Source organism: Thalassophryne amazonica, chromosome 12 (assembly GCF_902500255.1).
Source record: "Thalassophryne amazonica chromosome 12, fThaAma1.1, whole genome shotgun sequence".
NCBI classification, from domain to species: Eukaryota; Metazoa; Chordata; class Actinopteri; order Batrachoidiformes; family Batrachoididae; genus Thalassophryne; species Thalassophryne amazonica.
Genome location: NC_047114.1, coordinates 9766134 through 9790782, shown reverse-complemented (window position 1 = coordinate 9790782; position 24649 = coordinate 9766134). Strand labels below are relative to the sequence as shown.

General features: G+C 42.0%; 1 protein-coding gene across 1 annotated transcript in view; it reads right to left on the bottom strand.

The window, feature by feature from the left end:
* Positions 1 to 24372, bottom strand: part of crfb16 (cytokine receptor family member B16) — a 51407-nt gene extending 27035 nt beyond the window's left edge. The window contains exons 1-3 of the mRNA XM_034183767.1: positions 24360 to 24372; positions 23929 to 24143; positions 5860 to 6062 (exon numbers count right to left, since the gene is read on the bottom strand). Of these exons, the coding sequence (XP_034039658.1) occupies positions 5860 to 6062; positions 23929 to 24143; positions 24360 to 24372 (431 nt within the window). The remainder of the gene's footprint in view (positions 1 to 5859; positions 6063 to 23928; positions 24144 to 24359) is intronic.
* Between the last annotated feature and the right edge of the window lie 277 nt (positions 24373 to 24649).

Genomic DNA, 24649 nt, shown 5'->3' with positions numbered 1-24649 from the left:
TACAATATGCATGTTTTAAACCTTTTATTGGTGCCATTTTAGTAGATGTATTGGAATTTGTGATGCTTGAATTTTACATGTGATTTACACGTCAACAGCAGCACCTGTTGACATCTCTGGTCCTGGACGTCACAGCTGCAGAACAAATCCAGTGTTTTGACGGACACGTGTGTGTATGTGCTTGCTGTCCACACATGGAAACACATAAAAACATATATTGCTTTTGCAATGGACTGGAGAGTACACACAGTGTGCACACTGACAGGCTGCCCCAGTTGATACGGACGGTCAGATCATAACACGTAATGGGTGGTCTGAATGTCACATCACCCACGTGAGCTCTGTTCCACATGACGCAGTGTCTGTCCTGTGGCGCGCCATTCACAATCAATCAATCAATCAATTTTTTTATATAGCGCCAAATCACAACAAACAGTTGCCCCAAGGCGCTTTATAGTGTAAGGCAAGGCCATACAATAATTATGTAAAACCCCAACGGTCAAAACGACCCCCTGTGAGCAAGCACTTGGCTACAGTGGGAAGGAAAAACTCCCTTTTAACAGGAAGAAACCTCCAGCAGAACCAGGCTCAGGGAGGGGCAGTCTTCTGCTGGGACTGGTTGGGGCTGAGGGAGAGAACCAGAAAAAAGACATGCTGTGGAGGGGAGCAGAGATCGATCACTAATGATTAAATGCAGAGTGGTGCATACAGAGCAAAAAGAGAAAGAAACAGTGCATCATGGGAACCCCCCAGCAGTCTACGTCTATAGCAGCATAACTAAGGGATGGTTCAGGGTCACCTGATCCAGCCCTAACTATAAGCTTTAGCAAAAAGGAAAGTTTTAAGCCTAATCTTAAAAGTAGAGAGGGTGTCTGTCTCCCTGATCTGAATTGGGAGCTGGTTCCACAGGAGAGGAGCCTGAAAGCTGAAGGCTCTGCCTCCCATTCTACTCTTACAAACCCTAGGAACTACAAGTAAGCCTGCAGTCTGAGAGCGAAGCGCTCTATTGGGGTGATATGGTACTACGAGGTCCCTAAGATAAGATGGGACCTGATTATTCAAAACCTTATAAGTAAGAAGAAGAATTTTAAATTCTATTCTAGAATTAACAGGAAGCCAATGAAGAGAGGCCAATATGGGTGAGATATGCTCTCTCCTTCTAGTCCCCGTCAGTACTCTAGCTGCAGCATTTTGAATTAACTGAAGGCTTTTTAGGGAACTTTTAGGACAACCTGATAATAATGAATTACAATAGTCCAGCCTAGAGGAAATAAATGCATGAATTAGTTTTTCAGCATCACTCTGAGACAAGACCTTTCTGATTTTAGAGATATTGCGTAAATGCAAAAAAGCAGTCCTACATATTTGTTTAATATGCGCTTTGAATGACATATCCTGATCAAAAATGACTCCAAGATTTCTCACAGTATTACTAGAGGTCAGGGTAATGCCATCCAGAGTAAGGATCTGGTTAGACACCATGTTTCTAAGATTTGTGGGGCCAAGTACAATAACTTCAGTTTTATCTGAGTTTAAAAGCAGGAAATTAGAGGTCATCCATGTCTTTATGTCTGTAAGACAATCCTGCAGTTTAGCTAATTGGTGTGTGTCCTCTGGCTTCATGGATAGATAAAGCTGGGTATCATCTGCGTAACAATGAAAATTTAAGCAATACCGTCTAATAATACTGCCTAAGGGAAGCATGTATAAAGTGAATAAAATTGGTCCTAGCACAGAACCTTGTGGAACTCCATAATTAACTTTAGTCTGTGAAGAAGATTCCCCATTTACATGAACAAATTGTAATCTATTAGACAAATATGATTCAAACCACCGCAGCGCAGTGCCTTTAATACCTCTGGCATGCTCTAATCTCTGTAATAAAATTTTATGGTCAACAGTATCAAAAGCAGCACTGAGGTCTAACAGAACAAGCACAGAGGTGAGTCCACTGTCCGAGGCCATAAGAAGATCATTTGTAACCTTCACTAATGCTGTTTCTGTACTATGATGAATTCTAAAACCTGACTGAAACTCTTCAAATAGACCATTCCTCTGCAGATGATCAGTTAGCTGTTTTACAACTACCTTTTCAAGAATTTTTGAGAGAAAAGGAAGGTTGGACATTGGCCTATAATTAGCTAAGATAGCTGGGTCAAGTGATGGCTTTTTAAGTAATGGTTTAATTACTGCCACCTTAAAAGCCTGTGGTACATAGCCAACTAACAAAGATAGATTGATCATATTTAAGATCGAAGCATTAAATAATGGTAGGGCTTCCTTGAGCAGCCTGGTAGGAATGGGGTCTAATAAACATGTTGATGGTTTGGATGAAGTAACTAATGAAAATAACTCAGACAGAACAATCGGAGAGAAAGAGTCTAACCAAATACCGGCATCACTGAAAGCAGCCAAAGATAACGATACATCTTTGGGATGGTTATGAGTAATTTTTTCTCTAATAGTCAAAATTTTGTTAGCAAATAAAGTCATGAAGTCATTACTAGTTAAAGTTAATGGAATACTCAGCTCAATAGAGCTCTGACTCTTTGTCAGCCTGGCTACAGTGCTGAAAAGAAACCTGGGGTTGTTCTTATTTTCTTCAATTAGTGATGAGTAGAAAGATGTCCTAGCTTTACGGAGGGCTTTTTTATAGAGCAACAGACTCTTTTTCCAGGCTAAGTGAAGATCTTCTAAATTAGTGAGACGCCATTTCCTCTTCAACTTACGGGTTATCTGTTTTAAGCTACGAGTTTGTGAGTTATACCACGGAGTCAGGCATTCACAAGACATGCGTCGGCCGGACACGCCAGACCAGTAGATGTGGACATGATAAGAAGACCGCACTGCTCCATTCATGTCATGACTGTACATCTATGACCATGGGTCATCTACAGAGTAAAAGACGGTTCATACTTGTATTGTTCGCTTGACAAAAGGGATTCAATAAAATATGTTTTTTATGGTGTGTGTGTTCTTTTAAATACATCCAACTTGTTGATTTCAGGCATTTTTCCACACCTTTTCCACACTGTGCTACCAGCGATGGTAGCACAGTGGTAAAGTTTATGGCTTGTAATCAGAGCTTTTGTAAATTTCAGATTCGAATCCCGTGGGTGGCATGTCGCTGTTTTTTTTCACAGCAGCTACGTGATGTGGTTACACATGCTCCAGTTGCACGCATTGTTTTCCCGCTGCAGCTGATTCGTACATGCTCGTGCACAACACCATCGCACCGGGATTGTTCACGCCTGCCCGACCACGTGTCCCTCCCGAAGTCGGCTTGATGTTTTTGTCGTTCGCTCATACGAGCTGTTCCGCCATGATTCGCCCTGATTTGTACTTATTCGTATTATGTGTGAAGGGACCCTTGTTCTGCACCAGGTGGCAGGTAAAAAAAAAAAAGTTCCTGTAAACAGTCACATTCAGAAATTGCTTACATTGATCACCACCACCAGGTCACATCTGTTTGTCTGATCATTTGCTTGAGTGATTGACCGTCTGTCTGATTTTGAAACATTTGGTTTGGATTAGGAAAGGTTACAACATAGTTCATGTTAACTGCAACGCCACTGTGATCTGTCCAATAACAACTGTATGGTACTGTGCAGTCTGCTGACTGTGGCACTTTTATTGTTAAAATTTACCATGTTTCAGTCAGACGAGGAGTGTTTGGTGAATCATATATATTGTGAGTTTGAGCAGATAGTGGTTAGGTGGTGTGAGCATATACAGTAGTGTTAAGAATAATAGTAGTGCTATGTGACTAAAAAGATTAATCCAGGTTTTGAGTATATTCTTATTGTTACATGGGAAACAAGGTACCAGTAGATTCAGTAGATTCTCACAAATACAACAAGACCAAGCATTCATGATATGCACACTCGTAAGGCTATGAAATTGGGCTATTAGTAAAAAAAAAGTAGAAAAGGGGGTGTTCGCAATAATAGTAGTGTGGCATTCAGTCAGTGAGTTTGTCAGTTTTGTGGCACAAACAGGTGTGAATCAGGTGTCCCCTATTTAAGGATGAAGCCAGCACCTGTTGAACATGCTTTTCTCTTTGAAAGCCTGAGGAAAATGGGACATTCAAGACATTGTTCAGAAGAACAGCGTAGTTTGATTAAAAAGTTGATTGGAGAGGGGAAAACTTGTATGCAGGTGCAAAAAATTATAGGCTGTTCATCTACAATGATCTCCAATGCTTTAAAATGGACAAAAAAAACCAGAGACGTGTGGAAGAAAACGGAAAACAACCATCAAAATGGATAGAAGAATAACCAGAATGGCAAAGGCTCACCCATTGATCAGCTCCAGGATGATCAAAGACAGTCTGGAGTTACCTGTAAGTGCTGTGACAGTTAGAAGATGCCTGTGTGAAGCTAATTTATTTGCAAGAATCCCCCGTAAAGTCCCTCTGTTAAATAAAAGACATGTGCAGAAGAGGTTGCAATTTGCCAAAGAACACATCAACTCGTCTAAAGAGAAATGGAGGAATATTTTGTGGACTGATGAGAGTAAAATTGTTCTTTTTGGGTCCAAGGGCCGCAGACAGTTTGTGAGATGACCCCCAAACTCTGAATTCAAGCCGCAGTTCACAGTGAAGACAGTGAAGCATGGTAGTGCAAGCATCATGATATGGGCATGTTTCTCCTACTATGGTGTTGGGCCTATATATTGCATACCAGGTATCATGGATCAGTTTGGATATGTCAAAATACTTGAAGAGGTCATGTTGCCTTATGCTGAAGAGGACATGCCCTTGAAATGGGTGTTTCAACAAGACAATGACCCCAAGCACACTAGTAAACGCACAAAATCTTGGTTCCAAACCAACAAAATTAATGCCTAGCAGATGTGAAGAAATCATGAAAAACTGTGGTTATAAAACTAAATACTTGTTTAGTGATCCACAGGATTGCTAAAAAAGCAGTCTGAACATAATAGTTTTGAGTCTGTAGCGTCAACAGCAGATGCTACTATTATTGTGAACACCCCCTTTTCTACTTTTTTTTTTTACTAATAGCCCAATTTCATAGCCTTAAGAGTGTGCATATCAAGAATGCTTGGTCTTGTTGGATTTGTGAGAATCTACTGAATCTACTGGTACCTTGTTTCCCATGTAACAATAAGAAATATACTCAAAACCTGGATTAATCTTTTTAGTCACATAGCACTATGATTATTCTGAACACTACTGCATGCAGTTGGTGGGTGTGATACATGTATGTGAATAGGGGAAAGTACATCCAGACCTTTGACTGGTACCGTATATGGAGAAACGCCTCAAGATGTCTACCTGAACTAGCGAACAGGCTCACCTCAAATACAAGTATTATACTGTGCAAATATCTTTGAAGCACTAATGGGAGTAGTGCTTTTAATTTCATCGTGTTTGCACAATCCTCTGACAATAAAGACCTTCTATTCAGTTTTATTCACAAACAGGGTTGGGCCGGTGAGTGCTAGCACATTTAGTTGTTCAAAGCCATCTAACCGAAATGGCCTGTGGAGGCATAATAAGATCTGAATGGGATCCTGAAGGAATGAGATGTGGCTGAACACAGTCATTCACTGGTTATTTCAGCTTCCTGTTCTTGGATCAGTTCTGCTCGCCTGCATGGCAGTGACAGTGAGGCCAGTCCAAGAGCTTGTTTCATGGAGCCAAAACCAAATGTTGGACAGAAAAGACTTTGGTCTTCGTGTTGTTTGGCTGATCTGCTCACCAGAAAAAGATGATATCAGCTGTTTGTGTGCAGTAACTTTGAAGGTGTTGGAGGTTGTTCTAAACACAAGCAAATGATCAGCACTCATTTGAAATATTGTTCCATTCCAGTAAATTCTTTGCAGATTTGTACTTACCCTTGAAACTGAACACTGTAGACAATGGCAGTGTTGCAGTGAGACTGCAGAGGGCGCCACATCAGTGTATGTCTCATATTTATAGACTCCATGGAGACCTCGCTGGGTGCTGGCAGAATTAACCCACCTGCTGATACAGAAAAGATTCTGTTTACCTCCTCGTTTGAGCCGTCTGTGTTAGCAGGATTCAACTTGGAGTAAACCTTGTTGAAGGGAGATTAAAGTGGGACATTTCATGCAGTCACCATGGTTTACAGAACACAGCTTTCTTGGACATCTGAGAATTTGTGGGATCCCCAACAAGTTGCTGGACATCATAACCAGTCTATAGACAGATACTGTGAGTTTTATAGGAGCTGGGTTGGAATTTCTAAATTCTTCTCAGTAAAAACTGGCATCACAGATGAGTTCTGGTTCAGCCCAGTCTCACGTTTTTTTTTTTTTTTTTTGTGCTCCCGTGATGAAATGAGTCAGATTTTTGTGACTGAGCTTTTTTTTAACTCACTGTTCATAACCCTACTCCCACCCCCAACACTAACCTTAACCATAACCTAATCTTACTCCTCCCCCCCACCCTAACCATAACCACCCCGACACCCCCCCTTTTTTTTCTGGTTTACCACAGACAAGCATCAGAGGTCTTCAGATGGTTCAAAGTCCTGCTGCTAAAGTTCCAACCAGGAGGAGACTGTTTGGCCATATTAACCTAGTTTTGGTCTTGTGTCATTGATTGTTGTGAGATCAGATTTTTAAGATTTTATTATTAATTATTAGTTATAATAATAATGTGTTCTGGTTTGATTCCCACCTGTGGCCTTTCTGTGTGGAGTTTGCACGTTCTCCCCGTGTTTGTGTGCCCCTGACCAAGGCAGTGTCTGTACATCTGGGGCCTGTACTACGAAGCAGGGTTAACTTACTCAGATGTAACCCAGGGTCAACCTCTTAAACCGGGGTTGACAAAACCTGGTTCCCTCAAGTGGTGGTAAGCGGTACTACGACGCTGAATATGATGTTGATTTGTTGAACCTGTGTTAATCTAAGTGGAGTATGTGCGCGTTCACATAAAAGGGGTGTTTTGCAGCACGCGTCACCATTTTTTCAATGATGGCGCAGTCACTTTACCGGAGAAGAATGCACGATTATTATGCGGAGCTACGAGGAATTTAAATTAACGTTAAGGGGGAAATCGAACACATCGTCTGCCAATAAAGCAAGACAGGCTTGTTGGAAACGTATTGCTGATCGGGTAAATGCGTAATTGTTCTCCAAATCTGTTACAGATGACTAACCCGTGGAATGTCTGATATGTGTAGAAAAATGCCCCTCTTCCATTAATTATGCCCAGATGCAACACGATTCAGAAGTGGGCATAGGCCTACTAATAAATGTTAGGTTAATTTAATGTTTCCTTAATAGGCTACCTTGACTGTATGATTGCTATTCCTAATCCTGTCAATATTTCAGATGCAATAGCAGTGCCAAACGCACCTGGCAGCAGGTGAAGATGAAATATAAAAACATCCTTCATCCTTCAAAACGGTAGGTTTATATTCATAGCTTGATAAGCCCCACTTCTCCTAATTAATGGACATGCATTAGACCTATTTTGATATTGGTAATTACCCGCGATTGCATAAAACCCTTCTTTGATTTGCATTGCGGATAAATGGCCAGGGACAACGACAAATACATCCAACAGTTTAGATAGAGGAAGTACTACCTTGCTCAGATGTTCAGCATCACGGACGGAATACATATATTGTCCACTGTCAGAATATCTAAGCGCAAGGCACATTATCTGTTCGATCGTCGGGGCATTGCTACACTGTAAAAAATGACTTGTTTTCACAGGAAAACGCTGGCAGCTGTGATTACCAGGGACTTCCTGTAAAACATACAGCAGCACAGTAGATAACATTACAGACATAATATGTATGTGGATTTACAGTGAATGAACCACGGCTGACTCACATTAAAGGAACTGTTACATCTACAAACAAGAGCTCTTTTTTTTTGTACATTTAACCGCTGTATTTTTTACAGTGTACGATGATGTTACAGACGTCTGGCCCAATCAGCTGTCAAAGATAACGAATTCCCTCGGCTGAGGATCTATATCTTTCATATCGTCCGGGTATGTCATCGGATTCCGGCGGTCTTTAAAAACCCTCACCCTGCGGCGAGAGCCCCCACAATTTGTGCCCCAATATCAAACGGATCATCCAGGTAGGCCGGCATTGTCTTCGGAGTGATGCAGGTGGTTGGACGGTACTTATAAAGGGAGTGGTTAAGCGGAAACCTCACGCTAATCCTGGAACATAACCTGCTCGGAGTAGGTTTGGCGCAAAGCGTAAGTTGCCGTGGCAGCATGCCTCGATCGAAACCTATCCACCTTTCGTAGTACGGGTTAACCGGGAAGTTACTCCATACGTCATCAACTTACTCCAGAAGTTACCCTGATAAGCCAGTAACCCCGCTTCGTTGTACAGGCCCCTGGAGTTGGTCCCCGGGCACTGGACTGTGGCTGCCCAATTGTCTAACTGTAATTAGGATGGTTAAATACAGAGGACAAGTTTTGTGGTATATATATATATATATATATATGTATGTCCAATAACAATAAAGTTAAATAAAACTATTCAAATTTTGCAGTATTTTGAAATGATGGCCCACTTGGACTACTGCTCCTGGTGCGCGGTTTGTTTGTTTGTTTGTTTGTTTTTTCAGCATGAATACTTAAAAACACACACTGTTGAAGGATGATTCAGGCACACTGACTGTGTCCCAATCCAGTGGCTGCATCCTAAACATATTAGATTTATACAGAAATACAGCTGTTTCACAGCGTATTCCACCATCTTGTATTATTTTGTTTGAGCCAACAACCAGCTGACATCACGTTGCCTTATTCACTTGGATTGGCAGTTGCCATGTTGTGCCGCTCAGCATTTGCAGAAAATAGACTTCTCGTCTATTTTGGCCCCATCTAGGTGGCAGTAGAGCAACTGTTGCATGTCGCTTTAAAATGCCTGCTCTGACTGAACATGAATGGCAAGTCACGGCTCTGCCACTGTCGCTTGCTGTTGCTTGTAGCTAATGTGACTCTAGGGTATTGCTAGTTAGCAGGTTGCTGTATTTCTATGTAGGCTCTCAGCTGTCCAGGTGGTTTCCATAGTAGAGAAGCTTGAATCTTCGACTGGACTGGGTTGCTTGACGCGAGGACGTTTCGCTTCAAATTCGCAGAAGCTTCCTCAGCTAAAATTCTTGCTCTGGAACTCTGACTTCTGTCTGACTCTTGTAGAGATGAATGAACAGAAGCCAACAAAAGCTGGAGTTTTAATCCTAACCAGACTCCTCCTACTGAGAGGCAGACTGCTATAGGCTAGTGACTCTAATTAGCTCTAATTAGCAACTATTGTGCTGTAGTTAGCACTCTCCTAATGACAGGGCAGCTGTCCCTCCTAATGATGGGATGGATGCCTTTCTTGATGGCTCCCTTGATGACGTGAATGACTCATTACCATGAACAAAAGACTGAAACTCCTTTGACCATTGTAAACAGGGGATAAAGCGTGTCTCAGACCCCCTCCCCGGTTAAGGCTGGGTTTCAAACGTTTCACAAAGAATGCCTCCTTGACCCCTCTCTCAAACCATTTCTTCTCGCCGGCTAATATTTTAACTTCCTTGTCCTCAAACGTGTGGTTAGTGTCTTTAAGGTGGAGATGAACTGCAGACTGAGGTCCACTGGTGCCCTCTCTGCGGTGCTGGTATAGTCTTTTGTGTAAAGCTTGCTTAGTCTCACCTATGTAGTGTTCGTTACAGTTTTCCTGACATCTGATAGAATACACTACATTGCTCTGTTTGTAACTAGGGATCATATCCTTAGGGTGAACTAATTTCTGTCTCAAGGTGTTAATTGGTTTAAAGTAAACTGGGATTTTGTGCTGTCTAAAGATCCTCTGTAGTTTTTCCCCTACTCCTGCTAAATAAGGGAAAGACACTCCTCTTCTTGTCTCTGTCTCCTGTCTATCTGGTCTCTTTGTTCTCTGGGACTTCTGCACTTTGTCCAGGGACCATCGTGGGTACCCACATACTGTGAGGGCTTTCCGGACACGTTGTTGTTCTTTAGCCCTTCCCTCTGCAGTTGTGGGCACCTGTCGGGCTCTGTGTTGAAGCGTCCTGATCACCCCGAGCTTGTGTTCAAGGGGGTGGTTTGAGCCAAAGAGCAGATATTGGTTAGTGTGAGTTGGTTTTCTGTAAACTCCTGTCTGGAGCTGCCTGTTCTCTCCAATCGTAACATCACAGTCCAAGAAGGCTAAATGGTTGTTTCTGGCATCCTCACGTGTGAACTCGAGGTTGGCGTCCACCGAGTTGATGTGTTCTGTAAAGTCTTCAACTTCCTGTTGCTTGATTTTAACCCATGTGTCATCAACATATCTGAACCAGTGACTGGGAGAGATGCCCCGTGAAAGATGTCAAGGCTGTCTTCTCCACTCGCTCCATGTACAGATTGGCCACAATGGGGGATACCGGAGACCCCATCGCACAACCATGAATCTGCCTGTAGTAATTCCCCCTAAACAGGAAATATGTGGTGTTGAGACAGATCTCCAAGAGTTGGCAGATGTGGTCTTGTGTGAGTTTGGTCCTTTCAAGTAGAGACACATCCTCCAGCAGTCTCTGCCTCACAGCTGAGACAGCCTCAGCGGTGGGGATGCAGGTGAACAACGATGTCACATCAAATGACACCATAGTTTCATCTTCCTCCAGCTGTAGGTCCTTGATCTTGTTCACAAAATCTTTTGTGTTCTCCACATGGTGGTCTGAGTTACCCACTAGACGAGCCAAAATCCACTTGAGGTGCTTGGCTCCAAACTGTACGTGATGGAATCTGTGCTACATACAATAGGCCTGAGTGCCACGTCCTGTTTGTGGATTTTGGGCAGTCCATAGATGCACGGAGTGGCGTCCCCAGGGTATACTCTGTAGTATGTCTGCCTGTCGATGAGTCCCTCTTTCTCCAGGTTTTGGAGGTAGCTAATGATTTTCTTCTTATAGTCGCTCGTGGGGTCTCTCTTCAGACGTTCGTATGTATTGGAGTCACTGAGCAAGTTGTTGATCTTGGCCTCGTAGTCCGATGTGTTCAGGATCACCGTGCATCTGCCTTTATCCGCTGGCAGGATAAGGATGCTTTGGTCCTTTTGCAGTGCTGACAAAGCTTTCCGTTCATCTCCTGTGATGTTGGATGGAGGAGGCTTAGCACTGTTCAGCACTGCTGTGACTCTTAGTCGGAGGTCCCCAGCTTCTGACTCTGACAAACTGTTATGTTTAATGGCTGACTCTACTGCAGTGATGTAATACTAGATTCATGGTTGTGCGATGGGGTCTCCGGTATCCCCCATTGTGGCCAATCTGTACATGGAGCGAGTGGAGAAGACAGCCTTGACGTCTTTCACGGGCATCTCTCCCAGTCACTGGTTCAGATATGTTGATGACACATGGGTTAAAATCAAGCAACAGGAAGTTGAAGACTTTACAGAACACATCAACTCGGTGGACGCCAACATCAAGTTCACACGTGAGGATGCCAGAAACAACCATTTAGCCTTCTTGGACTGTGATGTTACGACTGGAAAGAACAGGCAGCTCCAGACAGGGGTTTACAGAAAACCAACTCACACTGACCAATATCTGCTCTTTGGCTCAAACCACCCCCTTGAACACAAGCTCGGGGTGATCAGGACGCTTCAACACAGAGCCCTACAGGTACCCACAACTGCAGAGGGAAGGGCTAAAGAACAACAACGTGTCCGGAAAGCCCTCACCGTATGTGGGTACCCACGATGGTCCCTGGACAAAATGCAGAAGTCCCAGAGAACAAAGAGACCAGATAGACAGGAGACGGAGACAAGAAGAAGAGGAGTGTCTCTCCCTTATTTAGCAGTAGGGGAAAAACTACAGAGGATCTTCAGACAGCACAAAATCCCAGTTTACTTTAAACCGATTAACACCTTGAGACAAAAATTAGTTCACCCTAAGGACATGATCCCTAGTTACAAACAGAGCAATGTAGTGTATTCTATCAGATGTCAGGAAAACTAACGAACACTACATAGGTGAGACTAAGCAACCTTTACACAAAAGACTATACCAGCACCGCAGAGAGGGCGCCAGTGGACCTCAGTCTGCAGTTCATCTCCACCTTAAAGACACTAACCACACGTTTGAGGACAAGGAAGTTAAAATATTAGCCAGAGAGAAGAAATGGTTTGAGACAGGGGTCAAGGAGGCATTCTTTGTAAAACCTTTGAAATCCAGTCTTAACCGGGGAGGGGGTCTGAGACACGCTTTATCCCCTGTTTACAATGGGGTACTCTGGTCAAAGGAGTTTCAGTCTTTTGTTCATGGAAATGAGTCATTCATATCAGGAGAGTCATCAAGGGAGCCATCAAGAAAGGCATGAATCCCATCATTAGGAGGGACAGCTGCCCTGTCATTAGGAGAGTGCTAATTAGAGCACAATAGTTGCTAATTAGAGCTATTGTTTAGTCACTAGCCTATAGCAGGAGGGGTCTGGTTAGGTTTAAAACTCCAGCTTTTGTTGGCTTCTGTTCATTCGTCTCTACAAGAGTCAGACAGAAGTCAGACTTCCAGAGCAAGAATTTTAGCTGAGGAAGCTTCTGCGATTTGAAGCGAAACGTCCTCGCGTCAAGCAACCCAGTCCAGTCGAAGATTCAAGCTTCTCTACTACAGGTTGCTGTACTCAAAAAAAATTAAACGCTGTCTCATTGAGAAAAAAGTGATGTATCAATTTGCATAGATTTTTAGAAGTTATTTCAACTTAACTAAAGTTATTTCAACTTAACTAGATTGAAAGATGAAATAAGTAAATTGAAGTAATTTAAAAAAATCTATGGAAACTGTGACATCTGTTTTTCTCGTTGAGACAGCAGGTCCTTTTTTAAAGTGTGTGATGTTAGTGGATGAATGCTTATGGTGTGTAGAAAACTTGGTGGAAGTGAACTCACAGTTTATAACTTGAAGTAAAAGGTGGAGCAGCACCAGCAGGCTCTGAATCCGGGTCATGGTCTCCAGAAAAAAATGGTGCACAAGTGTGATTCAGATCCACCTTGTCCAAATCTTTACGTTTCTCCAAAAGGTGACAGTAAGTCTGAGCCAGGTAACACTTTTTCAAAGAAAACCACAAAATTAACTGTGTTTTAAGCACCACACCTTCAGTTTTTGTGATTGTTGTCTCCACACTTGTAATCACTCAGAAGGTGCAAAAACAAAAAGCCTAATTCTTAAAATCCCAATATCCCAATAGAAGCTTGTTAATTCTTACGTTGAAATCATCCAGAGTTCCATGCTGCAGATGATTTGTTGCTGGTGTTCTGTTCAGCAGAAACAGCCTTTTGTGAAGTGAAGTGAATATGTTTCAGATGCTGCGGCTGGAATCTCGGCTGCAGAGCCGGTCAGACTTGTTGTTTTGGCCTCAAGGCCTCGGCTGTCAGCTGTGATTTAACGCCTTGCGAGTGTTTAACAAGTCAGGTGGCCAACCCCAGAAAAAGGGCCATCGCCCCCTGTTCGCCCTGTTAATATATCCCATAATCCCTTGCATGCCAGAGAGTCGCTGCAGTCAAACAATATAGAGAATCAACACAATGACAGTTGTAAATTAATATTATACTACAAAAATGTATTTTTTTAATGCTTTTCACCACGTTAATAAGAGACTGCATGCATGATACCCTGAAAACTTGCTAAAAAGTTCTAAGGCTCAGCAAGAAGGAGAAATGCCATTTCAATAAAACTTGGCATGCATTAAGTTCAACTCTTCTGATGACTGTTATTTTCTTCCAGGTTGTGAGGTAGTTTGTGGTTCATAGCCAAGTTTGAAAGTTCGTGGTAGAGGGAAACAGCAAAAACGGAAAAAATCTGGCATCACGGTGTGATTAATTACCTGCATAAGAAGGGGTTAAAGCCCAAGGACATTCATGCGGATATGGTTGCTACATTAGGGGATGAAGCTCCCTCCATATCTACAGTGCAGAAGTGGGCAGCTGAATTTAAGAGGGACAGAGAGAGCCTTGAAGATGACCCAAGGTCTGGGCGGCCTGCAACAGCCACAACCCAGAAAAACATTGACCTCGTTCATGAAATGGTGATGGACGACAGATGATCGACGATTAATCAGCTAGCAGATGCTGTGGGAATATCCCGTGAGAGAATTGAACACATTCTGCATGAAGAACTTGGAATCTCAAAGGTGTCAGCTCGGTGGGTGCCCCGTCTTCTGACGCCTGAACAGAAACGCACCAGGCTAGTCATGTCGAAGGCAAACTTGGCACAATTTGAAGAGGATCCAGCCAATTACATGGAACGTTTTCTTACCCAGGATGAGTGTTGGGTTCACCACTTTGAACCAGAGACAAAAAAACAATCAATGCAGTGGAAACACCCAAGATCACCACCTCCAAAGAAGGCCAAGGTCGTTTCATCTGCGGGGAAGGTCATGGTTTCAGTTTTCTGGGATGCCAGTGGATTATCTTGAAAAGGGACAAACCATAAATGGACAGTACTATATATAACCTACTGAGACAGTTACGCGAGGCTATCAAAAAGAAGCGACCAGGAAAGCTGACGAAAGGGGTGCTGTTCCATCAAGACAATGCCCCAGCTCACAAGTCAACAGTGGCCATGGCCACTATCCACGAGTGTGGATTCAAACTGGTAGATCACCCACCATACTCCCCTGACTTGGCACCCTCGGACTTTCATCTGTTCCCAAACCTGAAAAAAAAAACTTGGCTGGGAAGCACTATCAGAGCAATGATGAGGTGATGGCTGCCGTTGAGGACTATGACTCTCAATATGAAAGCCTCTATGCCAAGGGAATCAAAGCACTCAAGCACCGCTGGAAGAAGTGTGTGGAGTTACAGGGAGACTATGTAGAAAAATAACCCTGAATTTGTTCAATTCGACAACTGCATCATAGTCAGCCTTAGAACTTTTCAGCCTACCCTCATATAACAAATAATCCGTGTCTGCTACGTTTAATCTGCGTGGAATTTAATAAACGCAAACCAAATTTCAGACATATTATATATATTAGTCTGGAACAAAGAGGACAAATAGTGTTGTAAAGAACAATAAACAAGACAAAGAGCAAACTTCACTTTCCTCCAAAACGACATGATCAGGAAGCAAGCGGAGCTCACAGCAGCTCCCATTGAAAATAACGGAGAGACAACCTGTGATTCTCCCATGTTTACATAAAATAAACAATAACAATGTCTATAAACCCAGAGAATATATTCATGAGATTTTTAGGCACAATATAAAAATAGTTTTATGTTGCAATGTTATTGGTGTTGTCTGTGTGCAGCAATTAGTGCAGCATGATCAGAGTGTCTCAGTGTTACTGAGATCTCGCAGCGTGGCGACCTCTGAGGTTTTGCAGGATTTGAAATGTCAATAGGGCGAATAACCTGAAACCTTTTTGGCATACCTTGATCTGACATCTAAGGATATTTTAGGAGCGGTCGTCAGTATCGTATGTTGTGTTCTAGTTCCCTGGGTCATTCAGAAATTAATGGTCATAGTAATAGTGTAGTACTCATCCAGGTACTCTACGAATGCTCCCTGTGACATAGAAAACACATCAAAAAAAGACATTTCATAAATGGCATTTCAGGCATTGACTTCATGGCTGCCCAAAAATCATTCCTTTTAGCAGCCATGTTCCACAACAAGTAATCTATTTTTTTCAACCCTAAACTTTTACTATAAAAATTTGAGATTTGATGGAAATTCTCTTCCTCTGGTCATAATGTTAAAATGGGGGAGTCCTTAAGTTTCATCACATACATTACTATACTGATTAAATCATTAGGATTATTTATGTGTCAGATTCACACACACAAGATTGTCATAATAAAAATGTTAATGGTTATTTTCTAACCTCAAAATTGAGAATGAAGTATTTTCACAGTCAAGTTGACACAGACATCTCTCGATCCCACTGCAGGTCTACAGATACACTTTTGATGGCTGAGTTCAGGAAGTTATTAATCCCTGGATCTTGGTCTGGATCCAGGAGAGTCACAAACCCAGACACTCCAGTTCCTCACGCAGCTTCTCAAGTGCTACATTTAGAATGTCCATTGATTTACCCCTTTACATTCCCCTCAAGATCACAGCATCATCTCTATTTTGTTTGTAGCTTTCTGGCATCATTTATTTACCAGAACAGGCAGCGTGCCAGCTCAGGGGATGTTTTGTTGTGTTGGCGCTCCACATGCCTTCAGACCGCCGTTTGGCATCATCAGCCATTCCTCTGTCTTTGTCACCTGCCTGATTCATTCTCTTCATTTGTACATTCCCATGTTTACTTTCAGTTGCCACATCAATGATTACTGCCTACGTGCAAAAAGAAAGAAGTGGAGGGCGAATGTAATGTCAATGTAAAAATTGCATTGACATTACATACCCCTTATGACTTCATGAAAAATCTTTACAGTGAGGAAAATAAGTATTTGAACACCCTGCAATTTTGCAAGTTCTCCCACTTAGAAATCATGGAGGTTGCATGTATTTCAACACCTGCCAATCAGCAAAAATTCTGGCCCTCAAAGACCTGTTAGTCCGCCTCTAAAAAGTCCACCTCCACTCCACTTATAATTCCAAATCAGAAGCACCTATTTGAGGTTGTTAGCTGCATAAAGACACCTGTCCACCCCACACAATCAGTAAGACTCCAACTACTAACATGCCTAAGACCAAAGAGCTGTCCAAAGACACCAGAGAAAAAATTGCAGACCTCCACAAGGCTGGAAAGGGCTACAGGGCAATTGCCAAGCAGCTTGGTGAAAAAAGATCAACTGTTGGAGCAATTATTAGAAAATGGAAGAAGCTAAACATGACTGTCAGTGTCCCTCGGACTGGGGCTCCATGCAATATCCCACCTCGTGGCGTATCAATGATCCTAAGAAAAGTGAGGAATCAGCCCAGAACTACACAGGAGGAGCTGGTCAATGACCTGAAGAGAGCTGGCACCACTGTTTCCAAGGTTACTGTGGGTAATACACTAAAACATCATGGGTTAAAATCGTGCATGGCACGGAAGGTTCCCCTGCTTAAACAGCACACATCCAGGCCCGTCTTAAGTGTGCCCATGACCATTTGGATGATCCAGAGGAGTCATGGGAGAAAGTTATGTGGTCAGATGAGACCAAAATAGAACTTTTTGGTCTTAATTCCACTCGCTGTGTTTGGAGGAAGAAGAATGCTGAGTACCATCCCAAAAACACCGTCCCCACTGTGAAGCATGGAGGTGGAAGCATCATGCTTTGGGGGTGTTTTTCTGCACATGGGACAGGACGACTACACTGTACTAAGGAGAGGATGACCGGGGCCATGTATTGTGAGATTTTGGGGAACAACCTCGTTCCCTCAGTTAGAGCATTGACGATGGGCCGTGGATGGGTCTTCCAACATGACAGTGACCCGAAGCACACAGCCAGGATAACCAAGGAGTGGCTCCGTAAGAAGCAAATCAAGGTCCTGGAGTGGCCGAGCCAGTCTCCAGACCTGAACTCAATAGAAAATCTTTGGAGGGAGCTCAAACTCTGTTTCTCAGCGACTGCCCAGTAACCTGGCTGATCTAGAGAAGATCTGTGTGGAGGAGTGGACCAAAATCCCTGCTGTGGTGTGTGCAAACCTGGTGAAAAACTACAGGAAACGTTTGACCTCTGTAATTGCAAACAAAAGCTACTGTACCAAATATTAACATTGATTTTCACAGGTGTTCAAATGCCTATTTGCAGCAGTAACATATTATTTAAAAAAAAAAAAATATACATTGTGATTTCCAGATGTTTTTTTTTTTTTTAGATTATGTCTCTCACAGTGGACATGCACCTAAGATGAAAATTTCAGACCCCTCCATGATTTCTAAGTGGGAGAACTTGCAAAATCGCAGGTGTTCAAATACTTATTTTCCTCACTGTATCTTAGGTGTCATTTTGTTGAGTTTAATTCTTTGTCACTTGGTTCTGTGTCTCAGCTGTTTGTTTTTCAACAGGAAGTTTGAACCTGTGTGTGTATCACAACATCCCTGAAATTTTAAAACCATTTTCTATGAAATCTGCTGAAGGAGGGGGCCTGGCCAGCCCAGTCTCAGGCTTTTTTTTCATGCTCCAGACACAAAATAAGTCACATTTTCGTGACGGTATCTCAAACTAATAGACTAATTTACTTTTCGTGAGGCTGGGTTGATTATCTATGACTGAATGTTCTGGAGTTATGGGATAAAAAACAGCAAAAATGGTGACAAAGGTCAGTTTTGTACAGGGGTCAAAAATTAAAGTTCCTTCAGTTGTGGTAGAAAAATGATGCAAATTATTGTTAGAGCTAATAGGATTAATAAATAGAATAGTTTGCACCATCTGTCATGCTTAGTTATCATGTTACGGGGTAACATATGTCATATGTCATAGAATACAATGGATGTTGACCTTATTTGACCTTTACTTTGGACACCAAGCATTCAGAACTGTCAAAACTACCCCATAACTCCAGAACATTCAGTCATAGATCATCCAAACTATACCTTTTTGGAATTGTTATGTTCAGACAAATAATGTGGTATAGTTTTCAACATGGTTGGAGCTTTTTAAAATTTTGACACCTGTGTAATTCTTTATTGACCCCTGTAGCTCATTAGGGGTCAGCTCCAGGATGGCTCCTTATTTGAAAATAAACAGTTAATTTATTATGTGTGTGCCAATTAATCACAGAATGAACATTGTTTTGCTGTGCTGCCCCATTATTCAGAAATACTCATGTGGACACATATCTCTTTTCTTTTTAACAGACAAACAGCAGCTACGTATGTATATCAGCACCTTTAGGAGTCGGTTGAACACAAACTTTACACATTTCGATTTCCTTTCATTTTTGAGTATGAGCGAGCATGAAGTAAAATTTGTGTGGTGGTTTGAAGCAGACGAGCGGTCAGACTTTGGACTCTGATGCTCAAACATTAACTGTGGACAGCCATAAAACTATAAAACATCTTGTTGTGTTTCTGTGAGAGCGTCTGCCAGCCGGGCTGATTTTTAAAGTCCTTATCTGGTTTCAGCAGCAGGCACACAAATCTCTCATTTATTAAATACAATGACACCTTTACAAACAGCTACACACAACACTGTTGCATGTTAAAAATAATAAGACTAGTCTTCAAACAAAGCCAAAGAATTGTGATCAGAAATGTTCAGATTAAAGTTTTTAAAATCAGAAAAGATCTAATTGTACAGATAATTTCAAAGGCAGTTGGAGTCCGTGGACATTTGTCAAGACTGAAAACCAATTTTTATTCACTTTCTTATGAATAGTTTTTATTTTTTTTATCTGTTTTATTGTTTTACTTCTGTTTTTATTTATGTATTTGAAATTTTTGTATTCATTTTTAATTATTTATTAAATTTTATGTTGAATTGTTTTATGTAAGGCGCCTTGAGACGGCTTTTGCTGTGATTTGGCGCATTATAAGCTAATTAAATTAAATTTTTATTAAAATCATAACATGAGAAGCTGAACTATGAGTGACAGAGTTCATGAAAATTGTTTTTACTGTTTGTGTGGAAGACTGGAACAAAATCACACCTGAGCATTGCATGAGACTAGTTTCTCCATACAGGAGGCATCTTGAAGCTTCATTACCAACAAAGACCTTTGTATGAAGCATTCAATAAATTTCAGTAAGTACGTTCAATACTTTATTCCTGTGTCATTCCATTTTATTATATATGGGTGATTCTTTAACTATGGGCACTATTGGCCTTGTAAATGTTATTTCCACCACACCATTGCCTAACAATATAAAGCGCCTTGGGGCAACTGTTTGTTGTGATTTGGTGCTATATACATGTGCTCTGATGTCACTGTTTATCTCCATAGAAACTACCCAAACACTCTTTCATACAAACGGTTTAAAGGGACATTACAGTTGTGGTGGAAATTACGGCAATAGTGTGGGACAACTGAACCATCCCTTAGTTATGCTGCTATAGACTTAGACTGCTGGGGGGTTCCCATGATGCACTGAGTGTTTCCTTCTCTTTTTGCTCTGTATGCACCACTCTGCATTTAATCATTAGTGATTGATCTCTGCTCCCCTCCACAGCATGTCTTTTTCCTGGTTCTCTCCCTCAGCCCCAACCAGTCCCAGCAGAAGACTGCCCCTCCCTGATCCTGGTTCTGCTGGAGGTTTCTTCCTGTTAAAAGGGAGTTTTTCCTTCCCACTGTTGCCAAGTGCTTGCTCACAGGGGGTCGTTTTGACCGTTGGGGTTTTTCCGTAATTATTGTATGGCCTTGCCTTACAATATAAAGCACCTTGGGGCAACTGTTTGTTGTTATTTGGCGCTATATAAATAAAATTGATTTGAATTGATTTGAATTATTTATAACAGCATTAGAAACCCAGTTATTCAGTTTGATGGTGAAGGTTCTCCTCGTCCTGCTAAGAGATGTGTATAAGTTCTGTCAAAAGCAGCTGGAGTTCTTGTTGGTTTTCCGGCTGTTCTGCCACTGATCCAACTGCTTCCTACAGTTTTCCAAAAGTGAAGAAGTCATGTGGATAATTTAGGTTTTTGATATTTAGTAAGTGATTTACCTTGGAAGTCACTGTTTTAACTTTACAAAGTCTTTTTGTTGTTAAGTCAGGTCAGGTTTGGGAGCCGGTACTGGTGCTGCCTTCACCCCACTACATTACTGCCTTGCTTCCTAGAAGATGACCACCCAGGCAGACAACCGGTCCATCCCCATCTCTACAAAGTATTCAGGTATCTGCAGTAGCCAGTGAAATGTGGGCGTACCCTTGATTTTCTCCGGTCCCTGGTTTCCTCAGTACTGAGACACCTGCATGCCGGATCATGTCCTGCGAAATGCATCGTCTTAGCTGATGTTCCCTCACCACATCCGTGATCCTCCTCATCTCAGTCTCACTAAGTAACCACTTGTTTGACAGAAGTCATTCCAGCGGGACAGTGGCGGCTCCAGAGTTTTTTCCTGCAGGTGCTATGAGGGAGCTTGGCATTTTTTGAGGGTTGCCAGTCTGTCATGGTGGCTCTCTGCTAGACCTCTGCCACGTTCACTTGAGTGCACACACATAGCCGCGTTCTCATCTGCAACAGACCTGGATGCAATGCTCTACGCCAAATGTCGGTGAAAATATTAAATGTTTAATTTTTTGCCTCCTTTTCACAGACCCCTTTGCGTCCCTCACCGTATTGTCACATCGGGCTGCATAAGCTCGGGGTAGTTGGTATGCAGCATTACGCAGCGTGTACATTGGCCAAGTGTGAAATGGGCTTAAGGAATAATTCATCAGCAACAAATCAACAAGAAAGCAGAGAAAAAACAAAGATGATTAGCCGGCTGCTAGCTTCACTAACAGACCCAGAATTTAGATAAAGTTGAGACTGAGACCTGTTGCTTTACTAACAAGAGCAATCAGAGATTTCTGCCGTCCGCCAATCCGGATCTGCATAACCTCCAAACTTCAGTGGGGTCTTCTATGCCCTAATATCTCTCTGTGGTGAAAATCTGGTGAGAATCCGTGAAGTAGTTTTGAAGTAATCCTTCAAAACCTATAAAGAAAAAACTTGATCCAGATACTGGATGCAGATCACCTCAAAAACTCAGTGTAGTCTTCCATGGCCTAATATCGATCTAAAGATATTTGATCCACATGTGGAGTTGATAATAAGCACTTTTTATGTTAATTGGGCCTATGTTTTGACTGAAGGGTACATTATTATTTGAATACAGTATTTGATATTGTTTTCAAAAATCAGTTTCATTGTCATCTATATGAAAATTCCTATTAAACGGGTTATTGGAAGAGAGTCTGACAAAATGAAATACTTGAATTGAACATTTAGAATATTTGAAACAGTAAATCCTCAGTACCCCACCTTATGAGCACAGTTTATTTAACATGAACTCACAGCAAATGTAAGATTTTATTCAGCTTATGTACTTAGTGAAACATTGTACGAATTGGAGGAAAATATATGATTTTATTGAGCTTATGTACAATATTTACTGAAATGTTGTACAAATAGTGGGAAAATTGTTGGTGTTGTTGGTGTTCATTATTTGTTTTATATAACGGCTAACAGCTCTTCATCCTGACAGCTCTTCGTTCCTCCAGACAATTTAAATTTATTTCATTTATATAGTGCCAAATCACAACAAAGTTGCCTCAAGGCGCTTCACACAAGATCTAACCTTACCAACCCCAGATGGCCAACAACGTGGAATTGTTGGGATTTTTTGTGTTAGAAGAATTAGCGGTGTCAGTTAGCTTGTTGAATTAGCTGTAAAATCCATCAACAAAACAAACTCATGTTTAGCTAAAGCCATCCCTGCCATCTATTCAGGTGTTATATAAAAGCTTTTATAAATGAGCCATTATTTTCTTGGGGGTGCTATGGCTAATCCAGGGGGAGCTATAGCTGCCCCCCCCACACACACTGGCACTGCTCCAGTAGTGGGACATAAGGATCCTCCAAATATACACCACAGACATCCAGTTGGGTTAGGGTCACAAGTCTCATAACCATACAGGAAGCACAAGGACCCTAAAGACTTGGACCTTTGTTCTCCTTCATTCACAGGACACTTCTGTCCCCTAACCTCATGACTCCATAAAATCTGCACAGACATCTCTGGATCTCCGGAACAGAGGACCCAGAAACATAAACGTCACTGCTGAGATAAGTGAAAGTCTCTATAAGTTCAACATTTTCACCACATACTGATACACTTCTGATGGCCAAGTCCAGGAAGTCACTGAAAATCTGAGTCTTAGTCTGGTTCCAGGAACTTCATCTCCTCACTCAGCTTCTCAAGTGCTACATTCAGGGTATCCATTGATTTTGCAAAGATCACAGCTTCATGCACAAAGCCTGACTTTGTGGACTTGGTTTTATAGATGCATCAGTAATTGCATGTCTTAGCATTTAGCTATGCATTTATTAACATTTAAAGTGCATATCACTAGTAAATAAAATGTCAAATGAGCGGACTATTATAAATAAATAATTATGAAAATATTGATGTATTTTATTTTATTTTTGGTGCCATATGCCCTGAGAAATTGTCATAAACATGGGGAAATTAGCATGATTTTGCATCCTGCTGAAAAACACTCAGAAATGTCAAGTTGCGACGAACATGAACTTTGGTAACAACATCTCAGGCCACACTTATCGAGACATTCTATTGAAATGAATCGGGGAAAACTGAATTTATTACAGTATGAAATCACTGTTTTTTGTGGACTTTGACGGTTAATACATCAACATAGGTAAAATATGTATTTTGCAAGGATGTGGTCACATGACTAGTGTTGCTGATTAGGTTAATAACTCCATTCACATGTAAAGACGTTAGACGCTCTCACTCATAACACAAATGTAGCATACACAAGTTTGACCAGTACAAGACAAATTTCAAGCTTTCATTCAGACTTGCCGAATCTGTAATAGCCAGATCTCTAATCTCTAAGTAATAATCAGAAGCAGCAGGTCCACAATTTATTCATCAACCTCCGTCAAAGCGAGAATCATCCACCGTTTCACACCATTCATTCATTCATCTTCTACCGCTTTGTCCAATTAAGGGTTGGGGGGGGGGGGGGTCTGCAGCCTATCGCAGGGCCACAAACAGACAAACAAACACAGACACGCCCACGGACAATTTAAAGACTCCAATCCACCTAACCCGCATGTCTTTGGATGTGGGAGGAAACCGGAGCACCCGGAGGAACGTGCCTTTTTTCCATTGGGGCGACCCACAACGGTTCTCTGGCGTGGATTGGACCATTAACATCTGCTTCACCTGTTCATAAGATGAAGTTACGCTCTCTTGTGTAAAGGAAAAATAATATTAATAATAATATCCTTTGTGTGTTATTTTTGTGGGATTTGACCAATTAAACAATGTTCCTCCAAATGCTGTCGCTCTCTGCCGCTGTTGCCACCCGTTACCATCTGTTACCCAGCTGCGTGTCTCTGCTCCTGCCGGGGTAACAACCTCGTTCATGCCGTCTGCACGCCTGACTGATGAGATGCTCCATCTCCACTCGACTCGCTCCTGCTGCTCTTCCAGCCCGGTTCTGAATGACCACGTGTTTGCTTGCTTTGTGCCGTCTGCTGGAGCATGTTTGAAGCTCGGTTTCCTGAGAAACTCGTTAACGAATACAAACTCTCTTACTGAGAGAAAACAACAGTAACATGGTTGTGACGATACCGTTTGCTAACTCCTCACCACCCAAATGATCCTGGTACTGGTAGCTCATTTACAAGTGAAAACTCTCCATTTGTGTTGAAATGTGATAACTCCCCGACCATGTGAAAGCACATGTGAAACAACCACATTTACCAACTGGGAAATGGTGCCATGACAGTCATGCAACAATGACATCACACCGTCTTCCTCCATGGCTCTGTGTATGAACACAGCTGGAGTGAAATCATTGACACCACTTTCCAGGGCTGCGAAAACTCTGCGGATCTGAGGAATTCCACGGATTTGATCATGGGGAGGAGGGGCGTTAATGTTGTACTCTGTAGTTGTAATCGTCACTGAGTTTTTAAAATGCCTATCGCAAAGTGTTTCCTTTTTTTACAATATCGTGCAGGTTTTATAAGTCCGGACACTGATCTGTGTGTTACAGATACAAATCAGTGACTACGTTTACATGCAGCCAATAACCCTT